Below are 12,769 nucleotides of genomic sequence, written 5' to 3' on the forward strand. Positions count from 1 at the left end.
GCTGACACTCATGGCAAAAATAACAACAGGCACATTCAATCCATGTGAATGGACATTCAAGACATACCTCCGCTTGCCAGGTTGAATTTTCAGGTTTTCTGTGTCTTTTCTCCTGGACTCAATTTTATAAGAGTACTTTGTTTCAAGGTACTTTTTGTGTGTGTGTGTGTGTGTGTGTGTGTGTGTGCGTGAGTGTGTGAGTGCGCGTGTGCAGATTTCTTGATCCATCTCAAAATTGTGGACTTGTCAAGCACTAAAGAGTACATTACAAGCCCATCTGATGAAATTTATGATGATATTTACTGACAACTAAAGGAAAAGTACATCAAGTGAGGTGTGTGTTCTCTATTTTAATACATTTCAATGCTATATAATCATTGAATACTTTTATTCAAAAGCAATGTGTTCCTGATGCCATTTCTTGCCTCACGGTAATAGCAGCACTCCTACTGACACTATCAGTGTAGTTTTTGCAGCTGAAGATGCTCTTTAACTCTTTATGTGCCACATTCGTACGTCCTACTCAGTCAACAGCATGCAAAATTTGCATATTCTGCACAAACCCGCCCAAGCCAATCGATCAATTGCCAAATGCCACAGTACAACGAAAGCATTTCTAGCGATTCCATTCTTGCCACATGTAGCTCAAGTATTTTATTTAGTGATGAACGATCACGTGGTGTTTCCTGCTGGATTTGCGAGTAAATTCTAAGTTTCTATCACTGTTTTGCGTGCTAAAGTCATGTCTATACAATAATGTAGTAACTGGTCATTTGAAAGAAAAACAATCATAGGTTTGTCATACAATTCACATCAAAGTAAAGCTTGGCATTTTCTCTACAACTTTGCACATTACATTTCCAGGGAAACAAAAATCTATAAAAATTACATTAGATTTGAAAAACAGAATGTTTTCCCAAAGCATGACTTTGTTGCTGTCTCAGAATAATGTGGCACACAGGGGGTTTACACCATGGCACATAAAGAGTTAACACTTCCGAGGGTGCCCACTTTTATGGGGGGGAGGGGGGGGTAGACGGAAATCTCTGGCCAAGCCTGTACGCCGCGGGGGCAACATTAACACCTCTGCCGAGCACTCCTCACACTACAAGTTTGATAAAGCACAAATGCATGGACGATGCTGAATGATGACTTATCACATATTTTCAAGCCCCCCCCCCCCCGACCCCTGAGGAAAGAGAGAGAGAGAGAGAGAGAGAGAGAGAGAGGAAAAGGTAGACTAGGGTGGGGTACACAGGGCTACCAAAACAAGAAGCATCAAAACCCTAAACAACAACAAACACAGGGCCCACTCACCTCGTTAACTCTGGCCACCAGCGGCTCCAGCCAGTGTTCATTACATTCGCAGTGGCTGTCGAGGAAAGTCAGAATCTCTCCCGTGGCAAGGTCCGCCCCTCGCACCCGTGATCGTATCAAGCCTGCACGGAGATACAGAGGGAAGGAGCACGGACGCTTTAAGACTCCCTCATCTTTCATACTCAGAGCAAATAAGAAAGTTCTCTTACCTTTCAAAAAGAAAAAAAAAAATGAAGACAAAATTTGCTGGTGGTCTGATCTCAATTTCAGTGGCACATTCCCTGCAGACAGCGAGCCTGCCAGAAATTCATTAAGTGTCTATTTCGATGACATGAATCGCATTATCCCTCCAGAGCTAGCTCTCTAGAGCCATCAGGTACTTTCAAGTATATCACTCAAAAACTTTCCAAGTTTGAAATATCATTTCCAACGTCCTTTTGAAGAAGAAAAAAAAAAAATTTCGGTCAGCCAATCTCACTGGCATGATATCCAATTTTATGTTCACTGCCCTGTACATGGGACAACTTTACTGTTGACTCGACTTCTTATAATCAAATTTTATACCATTTTTATGATCATCTACAGGCATTGTAAAAGTTTCAAGTGATGTTATAGATGTGATATTGCATTTCACTATTCCCATTTGCCTTTTATGGTATGCCATTTTAAGCTGTATCATATGTAGTGCAGATAATGTTTACTATGATGACAGCTTCAACTTCTACCTGCAGTAGGTGATGCTGTGAAGGACATATCCTCAAATATCATGACTTACAAAGGGGAGATTGTAATCCCAGCGAAAGTCATGCTTTTGGCAAAAACCAAAAGTGTTCAGCAACATCTGATACTGCACGCATTAATGCACTCAATCTTTCCACCACTGCATCATCCGAGCATTATCAACGTAACAAATGTAAAGGGATCGGAAGATACTAGGGATTATATGGGTCGGGTGCCTACAATTCGGCTTAAACTACACCGTGCCTTCCTGGCTGCTCTATGCCCCGAGGGTGGTCGGCTATTTGTTCATCTTCTGAGCACCCGGTTTGTCCTCAATTTCGATCCTAACCCCCGACATCTACCGCGTGATCTCGTCTCTAATCTCGCCGTCACCATTATGCACTCCCATACTGATGGCATCACGCCTCGCAAGCAGAGAAAAACAATGTGCTACTCAAAAGAGAGGTCCGTCCACAAGACAAGGCATAATTGAATCTTTGGTAAGACAATATACGCCGTATTTTGATAAGCCACAGCCAAGATCGCATCGATGTAGGCCAGCAGGCAAAACCAATGATTTGCAAATCTCGATTCTGAACAAGAAAATATTCATGCCCCCCTCCTCCCCACCCCTCTTGCCCCAGGGAAGCTGAAATTCCGGCCTGCATCTTGGGAGATATTGCACAACATGAGAGAACATGGGGCCACAGGTAACTGCTATATTTTACTTCACTGCATGAATCTATATGAGACACAACCTTGACAGTGATGGTACGAGTTCTACCCCTCCCCCTTCTTTTCTCTGGAAGATAGTATATGATTTACAAAGAAGATTGATCTAATGATGAGTGACCCAAATATCAAAATTAGTTAAACTAGTCAATTTTTTTTTTTTTCATATTACTGCATGGATCACTTGATCTCCAGGCAGCTGATAGGTAGAGGTAGTTGTTAAAAAAAACTGGGAAAACAAACGCTTTTATTAGGTGATACGCTTTTAGCGTATCACCTATTGTGATTGTCAAAATCTGTCTTTTTTCTTATTCTTCTTTCTTTCTGGCCTATTTTGTGTCGTCAATATCTCAAGAATGACATTACGAAGTAACATGACATTTTCAGTCAACATGTCTCATGACAATATCTAGCCACAATAAGGTTTTCATGACAGTAACGTCTCTATGACGTCATCTAGGCGCCATTTTGTGATTTTTGGACCATGTTACATGATCGATCATAACTTCATAACTAAAGGTCATTTCTGTATCATTTTTTGTGGACATAAAGTTCAGGTCACGCTCTATCTTTCTTTCTCTGATGCTAATTACCTAGGACGTCATCTAGGACGCGTAAGCGCGCGTCAAACTTGTAAAAGGCTCAAAACAACTTTCCAATGGGAAATCTCGAAGTTTCAGACAATTTTAAGCGTTTCAAACGATTTTGCGCGTGCGCGTCCGTCCGCGCGTTTTCGCGCGCACAGCGCGTCAGTAATATGAAAATGCACTTTTTTTGACTGATTTGGATTCCTGATACTTTGAGTAACAATATCCATTGCTTTCTGATCGATTCTGACAAATAACAAAGGAATGCACTTGCGTCAAAGTTCAAATTTCGCCTGCGCGTCTATGTGCAAATATAGTGAAAAAACATGTCTTTGTTTATTTCGCCTTAGCTCTTTAAAACGTCAGGTTACCCTATGTTTTTATTGCATATTACAAAAGCATATAAATTGGACATAACGTTTCAAGTATCATTATTTCCATAATTTCATTATGACGTCATCATATCGTCATCTGAAATCAAAAAAGTGGAATTAATTTTTTGAAGGTACTGTTTCTGACATTCATTTGCTCGTATCTCTGTTGTTTAAGCTCAATATTATCCCAAATTCAGATATGTTGTACTTTGAACATTTGCCTTTTAAGTCCATGTCATGCTTTTGATATTTGATGACGTCATCATACCTTAAATTGTGATTAAAGGTAAAGACGCAAAATCGGACAAGTTTACGTGTATTGTCTACGGGAGGTGATTTTTTTTTAAACCATGCATTGACTTAACAACGTTTAAGCACCTTTATCTCAGCTGATTTTGCTTCATTTCCTCTCAAACTTTAGTATGTTGTAGCTGACACAATAAGCTGCAGTAATCATGCATTTTATTCTTTGAAATCTCCTCATCTGATTGATAATTTTGCAGTTTAAAACTGAAAATGAGAATGGAATGCGGACGAAACGATTCCTGATTCACCTTTCACGTACATAAGTTTACGTTCCTCTAATATCATCGTCGAGACGTATGGCCGAGTGGTTAGAGGCGTCGTCTCAGAAACGTGAGGTAGCACACGTACGGGTTCGATCCTCACAAGAGCACGAAAGAAAATAATTATTTCTTTTTTTTACTTTTTTTTCTTCAATGGAGTACTACACCATCGTCCATGTAGAACCATGTTTGCATGTAAACACACCTATACGCACACACTCACACAGTATACCTTTGTTTTGCGTTGGAAGCTGCATTACTTCGACTGCTTCAAAATTTTGCAGGCTGGGCTTTTCAAAATGATATAGTATATTGCAACAACATGAAATTTGTTCATATCAATTCAGTAACACAATGTAGTCGTGGTTACTTTGTGCTGATTTATACATGTAACAAGCTATACATTGCAAAAAAGGTATTTGCATTGTTCCTTTAAGTCAGTCTTCTGTATTGATGATTATTTGTCAATTACTGGTTTTTGTGGAGTTTCAGATAGTGATAAAAAGTATGGATGATAAGTGCAGCGATAATTCCTACAGTTAGTTCAAAGTTGTGTTACAGATGTTTGATACATACATTTAGCATTGTGTGTGTATATACGTGTGTATACAGGTTGGCCATATGACACATTCTAGACAATTAATCTTAATTAATTAGCAAACGTGATCAGCTATGGAACTGAATATGGTACTAATGTGTGATGTTAATGATTCTGATTAAACTGTGACGAGTTTAAAGGGATAGCATAACTGTGTGTAAAAATAGGGCAATTATAAGAAAATTTTAGGGGAATTTGATAACCATGCCTATAATAATTTCATACAGGTACTAATACCTGCCTCATATGCATCTGATAGATCGTCATGTCAATAGCAAACTGACAACGTAGGATGAATGTGTTGTATATTTAACAACTGTCTTTCAAGTCCGTAACGTTCCCCATATTATCTCGTCGAGACGTATGGCCGAGTAGTTAAAGGCGACGTCTCAGCGACGTGAGGTTGCGGGTTCGAACCCCACAAGATCACGAAACAAAATACTTAGCTATTTTACTGGGTTTTTTTTTTTTCAATTTTGTATTACATATTCGTCCATGTAGAAATCACGTTCGTATATAAACGCACCTATACACACACACAGACACACACACACGCCATATCCCTCTTTTTTGTGTGTTGGAGACCACATTGCTTCGACTGCAGCAAAATTTTGCAGGTTGACTTTGTCAAACCGATCATAGTATGTAATGACGACGACTGAGGTGTTGTACTTTGAACAATTGTCTTTCAAGACCATGTCATTGTTTTGTAATTTGATGACGTCATTACACTGAAAATTGTGATTAAAGGCAAGGTATCAAAACCAGCCGATTATAGGTTTTATGTCTGTGGGACGTATTTTTCCCAAGTTGCCAGAAATGGCATAGCGACCTCAGTCGTTACAAGGCCGCTTTTCCGTCTAGCAATGCAATAGATGTTCACACGGCCACGTTAGTTGAGTGGGCATTGACTTTCCCCCTGTTATATCTATACATTGTTTTTTTGTTTTTTTTTTTGTCTTACCATTTCCGTGGATGACCCGTGGCCGAGTGGTTACAGAAACGGTTTCGCATGCACGCTCAATATAACTTCAAGGTGCCTATATCACATTCTTTTCTTTGTCGATCACAGATGACTGTCATCTGATGACCACAAGCGTATCACCTAACTCGTCCTCAATGTGACGAGTTTTCATGTCTCGTTTTTTCATTGCAGTTTTAATATTCTGGGTGAATTCTCAGAATTTCAAAGCCCTGCTAGATTAGTTTTTCATTTTTGTTTTCGATAGTCTCCAGTCTTTCAGAAAATGGGGACAACTTTGCTAACAATTTCCCCATTTTGCTCATTTTTCTATTAACTTTTGCTGCATCATTCTAGCGATTTGATACACATACACTCACAAAAAAAAAAACCTCTTCATGGTTTATTTCTCTTTCACTGGCAAGAAATAATAGTTACTTTCATGAACGTAGCAAGCAGATATATATATATCATCTATATCTATATCTCTCTCTCTCTCTCTCTCTCTATATATATATATATATATATATATATAATATAAATAAATAAATTCAATTCAATTCAATTCAATATATGTATATATATATATATATATATATATATATATATCCTTTTTTTTCTGCTAAGATTTGTGTACAAGACATTTTTGAAGGAACTTTTAATCTCTACAATTACACTGTATACATGATTTGCAATGAAATGCCCCAGCTCAAAAGCCAGCATAGATGCACTGAAGGTTTCTACTCATTTTCCCTTGTTTTTGCTTTATCTGCCAATAGGTCCTTACAAAACCACCGATACTCGTAGAATGAAGTGCACCACATACAACATTCAGAAATCCGAACTCCTTTCCTCTCATTTCTGCAGTTTCTAGATTTCTATTTCGGGACAGATTTATCACGCTTTGGCTCCCATTTTGAGAATGACATTCGTCATTTCTTGAGATGGCAGCGAATGAAATGAAAAGGGGAAAAGAGACGAGGTGCAACGAGCCTCGGAGGCATGTGTCTATGATTTCTTCCCGTCATCTCTCACCCCGATGAAAAATGGGTGTTCCCTGACGCTGGTCGAGGAGCAAGGGTTTTGAAACGTGAGATGCACCGTGGGAAGGCTAGAGTGGTGTACGGTCCTTACAGCCCCAAACACTTCATCATAATGGGCCATCCAACCTTCCCCCTACAAGCCCATCAACACGGACGCGGGGAGAGCAAGAAAGCCCCATCGCCCACCGCCGCGCAGCGAAAAAAGCTCTCACCATGTCTCCGAAGATGGCACTCGTCTGGGATTTTGTATCCAATTTCTCATCCCCCTCATTCAGCTTTGTGTCATACATTCGGGTTTGGCTTTGATTTTCCTTGCTTTTTGCATCAAGCTACATAATACTCATCTTTCCTCTTTTCATTTGTCTTTCGCAGGAATATGGGCTTTAGAGAAAATGAAACAGAGAAGTACTTGACGTGCACTTTGGCGGTCGCAATCTTGCCTACTTGATTTTTGTTTTCTCCCTCAGTAGTCTGGTAATATCCAACAGACTTGCAATACACACACAAAGCCTTAAAATAGGTATTGTTGACCTTTCAAAACACAGATTCACAAAGAAAATTTCCAATATAACTTTATATCTGCAAGTACATAAAAAATACGTTGTCATTGAGAACAGTACAATAATCAATAATTAATTATTATACAAACATATACACATTTATTTTGCAGGTCCTCCAGATTTTCATCAATTCAGATCTGACCATGACCATTGGAACATTGAAGCATGCATTAATGACGGAACTGTAATGATGATTAAGGTGCTCAAAAAGTTCAGTTTTACTGAAATGAAAGTAAAAACAAAATTAAAGCAGACATTTCACATGATGAGTAATACTTTCTGTAAAATCAGATACTACTTTATCAGCATTCCAAGAACTGCACATTTCCTAAATTCAGCCTTCTTTCAAGCTTTATTGCTCCAGTGTCTTCTTCACCGCTTTCTATATTAGGACTACTGCCTTAAATTCTGCATTAGAGGAGTAAAATTGAATGAATGCTGAGAGCCCACACAAATTCCCATTAATTCAGAACCCATCAAGTACCTATGAAACTAGTTTACACTAGGACTGCACTGGGAAGAAGCAAACACATTAGACTCTAATCCAGACCAGAGAAAGAAGAAGAAGAAGGGGGAGGGGGATAAGGAAGCATCCCCGTTAGTCGCTGGGCAAACATCTTACCTTGTCTCTTGTCATTTCTTAAAAGTTTCACCTTCTCAATTTTGAGTAGTTCCTGGCCATCTTGCGCTGCAGATCAGAGAGGAGAAAGGAAAAAGGGGAAAAAAGCAAGAGAGGCATTAAACATTGAAAAGGACTTGTCACCGTGCGGAAGTGTCTGGGAAACTGCCAGGGGGCGATGCATCTCTGTACGATCATAGGACATCAAAGTGCATTAGTCGTCACCTCCGGGTACGAAGGGGGGGGGGGGGGGGGGAGGAAAGGGAAGGTTTGGATGTGGATGAAGCCTTCATCCGGTCAAGGCATTGCGGCAGAAAACTCATTTCTCAATCACAAGACATTGAAGCATTTCATCAAAATGATGGTGGCATAATGAAGAAGGGCTTACGGTCATTAGATAGACCGTATTCCTGAATATGCAAGCTCACATGGAATTTCCCTACATGTTTCGCAAAAGATATCAACTTGTCACCTTGATAAAATCTAACAAAGACAGAAACAACAAGTTCATTAAATTGGTAAATTCACCAATAACTTTATATTGGAGATAGATTGATTTCCGGAGTTACATTGAACTGTACATATCAATAAGAGTAGTATCATGGTTCTCAATTCAAATGTGTTCTTGCATATCACAAGACTCAATACTTCTACATCTACCAAAGATGGCAGCAAATCTACTCATCTCTGTCTGTCTGTCTGTCTGTCTCGTCTGTCTCTAAATCCAGATTCCTGTATATGTATGCATGGGCGTATGTACGAATAAATACATACTGAGTATGTGTGTGATATTTTGTCTGTCTGTTACTTTGTCCTTGATGTCATTTCCTGTATTTTCGATACTTTCTCATCTATAATTTCAGGGCTCATTCTCTCTTCATCAAAAATGTTGGACAATCTTCCATGCATTCCCTTGCTCTTTTCTCTATCTCACTTGTTCTATTTAATGCAGAAACCCAATTATGCGCATCTCTCTACCATCTCATCATCACCAATCAGTCTCTTCTCACAGTTGAACGTGCCAAATCCAAGTTACATCCTTAAACACAGTCTATGTGTGTGTTTGATCCTCCCTTCCCCCCCCCCCCTTCATCCCTCAGTCCTTCTCAAGCACCCTGAATGAGATAGATTTAACACCTTTTAGAGGCATCCCCTTGAGTGCACTGCACCCACCAAAGCATCAATTTACACAACTTCATATTCGAGCCTCCAGCACACATGAAACGGATTCCGGATCGGGAACGCCCAGATAGAAATACATAAAACGTGACAGCGACAACTTGCCCTCAGAGGTTTTCTGGGCATATTTACAGCAAAATGCACGTCTGTAGGTATTTTTGCAGTGCATTGCATATAGCACTGCTGACAAAGACGGCTAAGTTAGTCTTCTTTGGTTGAGCTCTTAAAAGAACTGAGCAAAATGCTCATCTCTTCAGCAAACTCAAGCCAGAGACCATAAACCTATACAGTTCTCATGAGAGAACCACTGCAAAAGGTGTTCCCTAATCATGGGCCCAACATGTACAAGTACCACATGCTTCAATATACAATGCAAGTCACAACCTTCAACATATAGGTGGACATGATTCAGTTGGCATACGAATCGATCTGGCACTGGGGCAATGAACTACTGTATTCGCTTCATTGAACCACTGACTGATGACAAAGACTAAGGTGAAGTAAACCAATGCACTTTCCCTGCTGAGCAGACTTGGCTCATAAAGTCCAACAAAATCACATTTCTGTGGCGTGATGCTATATCTTTCAATTATTACTTCTACCATTCTTTGTCTCTATCTTGTAAGAGTGAAAAAAAAAACAACCTTTCATTTGAGCCATTTGTTGTTTATAGACACCAATATGTACATGTGTGTATAGTGTTACAGTTTGAGAGAATCCTTGTACAAGTTTGTTACTGCAAAATCTATGTGGCCTAATTCTTAAATTGGTGACACATTTAGACGATTAAATTTGTTTCTCTGTCAAATTTGTATACTTTTGTAAATTTCTGCTTTTATATAGATAGCTAACTGCCTCCTTCTCATCTTCCTCGCCTATCAGGGTACGCAGCACCATACAGAATTGCACATTTAATGGACACAAGATGAGAATTAATGTGACATAATTCACCTGAGAGTTAATGGGTAAATGTAATCTGCTCATAGCAGTCCCCATTTCACATCCCATGCATATCACTCCATGGTTAGCAGCTTAAAGAGAAGATGGTGGATCTTATATCTGGAATCGCTTGTTATGAAACACCTCAAAGCACCGAACACCAACTCATCTGAACTGACTAATTGCTTAGGAAAACGATCTGGGGGAAAACAATCTCAATCATGACATAAGCGTGTCAAGTATCTCTTTTCCATCGTGGACACCATATGTAATAATATGTCAAGAGCAAATCTGACAAATCTGACGTAATGTTGTATAAGAAGTGAATGTACACTGTCTTCAAGGGCATTTTTGAATCATCTCTGAAATGTTTCTTTCCCTCTTAAAGGACAAGTTCACCTTCATTAACATAAGGATTGAGAGAATGTAGCAATATTAGTAGAACACATCATTGAACGTTTGAGGAAAATCGGAACAGTCCGTTCAAAAGTTATGAATTTTTGAAGTTTTTGTGCAGTCACTGCTGGATGAGAAGACTACTGCAGTGTATGATGTCACATGCGTGCAACAATATAAGGAAAATATAAAGAGAATTTCACAAAATTTCATCTTTTGAAAAGAGTACACATTCCCTTGACTTGTTACTGACATATGTTATGGGTAATATTATTCCCATTGTCTTTAGAAAGAGGCAAGTCAAGTGCTCTTTTATTATGTGAAAAAAGTGAAAATATGTTGAATTTTCTTTACATTTTCTTTATACTGTTGTACTCATATGACATCAAGAGCCTTAGTAGTCTCTTCATCCAGTGGTTCCAACACAAAAATTTTAAAAATTCATAACTTTTGCATCGATTGTCTAATTTTCCTCAAACTTTCACTGATGTGTTCTACTAATATTGCTGCATTCTCTCAATCCTTATGTTTATGAAGGTGAACTTGTCCTTTAAATCATTAACAAACAACAATTCCATGTCCCCCTTCAATAAAGCACGATGTTTGCCTTTACTTCCCCTCACTTAGGAGTCTGAAAACTCCTTGCTATATTTACTCCAATGATATTGCTATCACTGCTTCACTCAATTACTCTTATTCTCTAACAGCCCACTTCATTTCAGATAGTGAGGGGGAAAAAAATGTACTCAACAATAGTTATTTCCCTAAACTTTCGTCCATCACGACCACTGATGACGCATTAACCTCTAGAAGCACTGCTAGCTTTCTGGCAGACACTCTTCACTTACGCATGGAGAGACGGAAGGGCTTGATGGGACTTGAAGTAACTTTGGGCTATTTGCATTGCAGTGATTTGGCGACGCCATCCCCGGCAAATAAACTACGGTGCACGTGATCTGCATACTTCGATAACAGTGTTCGGCTTGTGGTAAGATGCTCTGTTTTGGTTGTTTTAGTTGCTTCCTTTTGCATTGATATGCATTCAGGATGATGTTTATACAAACCTTGATATACCAAACCTGAATAACCTGGGTCACAGTACGGTTTACCAAGAATGCTCTCTAAAATCAAAGTAACAGCAATCCTAAACTGATATGAATGCTTCTCCAAGCTACAAAATACTATACTCTTGGTTACAGGTAAGTGCCATCTAGTAGTGGTTTTAAATCAAACACACCTCACTGAAAGTACTTATAACTTTCATGTCACTTATGTTTGTCTAAACAATCCACATTACATTGGAGGTTGAATTAACAAGGAACTTCATACAATTCATCTTGAAGCAGAATTACTGTAACATGAATGAGGGGAGAAACATAGATAATATTTTGGTACCAAAAAGGTACACAAAGATGTTATTGAAACTAGCAGTTTGACATTCTACATGGGGAGGGGGTTGAAGGAGAAACAGATAATGTTTTTACACTAAGAAGGTTCACAAAGAAACTATTAAAGCTAATAGTTGGGCATTCTAAAGTTTGCCAATTTAACCCTTGATAAGTAATTCAGATTTCAAACTGTAAATCAAAAGACAGTTTGTGATAATGATCTCTTGAAAATCTCAAATTTTACCAAAAGAAATCCACATCTCCAAGGGTATATGATTGAAAAATCCTTCATCATCATTCTACAGTTGTAGTTTGAGAATGAAAAACTCACGTATATTTCCATCATTATCTAAATTCTTTAAATACAGATAAATCATGTTGAGCACACCATCACAACAAATACTACAAACATTTGCATTATCTAACTGCGCACTTTCAAAACGATGTTCTATTTGGTAATTCTGGTATCATTCATGGTCTCTGCTATTCAAACTCAGGCACATGAACATTTTGTTGAAGATCAAGACGAATTGTACTTCTTCAGGAAAGCCCTTTTGTCAGCCACAAAATGTGGAGTATGGCCTTGATCTATTCATCACTTCCACCTTCAACAGCTCTTCCATGTGTATAAGGAAGAGGGAAAAAGTCCTGAAATTGCATCTATGAAATATTGATGTCACGGTTTCCATTACCATTAAAATGACATCACTGTTAAATCAGTTATGTTGCACGCAGCACACATAATATTCATGTTTGACGTAATACAAATTCGGATGCCCACTCTGCCATG

At 38.8% G+C, this 12,769-nt stretch overlaps 1 protein-coding gene across 1 annotated transcript in view; it reads right to left on the reverse strand.

The window, feature by feature from the left end:
* The window catches only part of LOC140234150 (polypeptide N-acetylgalactosaminyltransferase 2-like), a 131,997-nt gene that overhangs the window by 67,185 nt on the left and 52,043 nt on the right, over positions 1-12,769 (reverse strand). Inside the window, exons 5-6 of the mRNA XM_072314230.1 lie at positions 8,081-8,146; positions 1,318-1,439 (exon numbers count right to left, since the gene is read on the reverse strand). Coding sequence (XP_072170331.1) covers positions 1,318-1,439; positions 8,081-8,146 — 188 coding nt within the window. The remainder of the gene's footprint in view (positions 1-1,317; positions 1,440-8,080; positions 8,147-12,769) is intronic.

Source organism: Diadema setosum, chromosome 1 (genome assembly GCF_964275005.1).
Source record: "Diadema setosum chromosome 1, eeDiaSeto1, whole genome shotgun sequence".
Classification (NCBI taxonomy): Eukaryota; Metazoa; Echinodermata; class Echinoidea; order Diadematoida; family Diadematidae; genus Diadema; species Diadema setosum.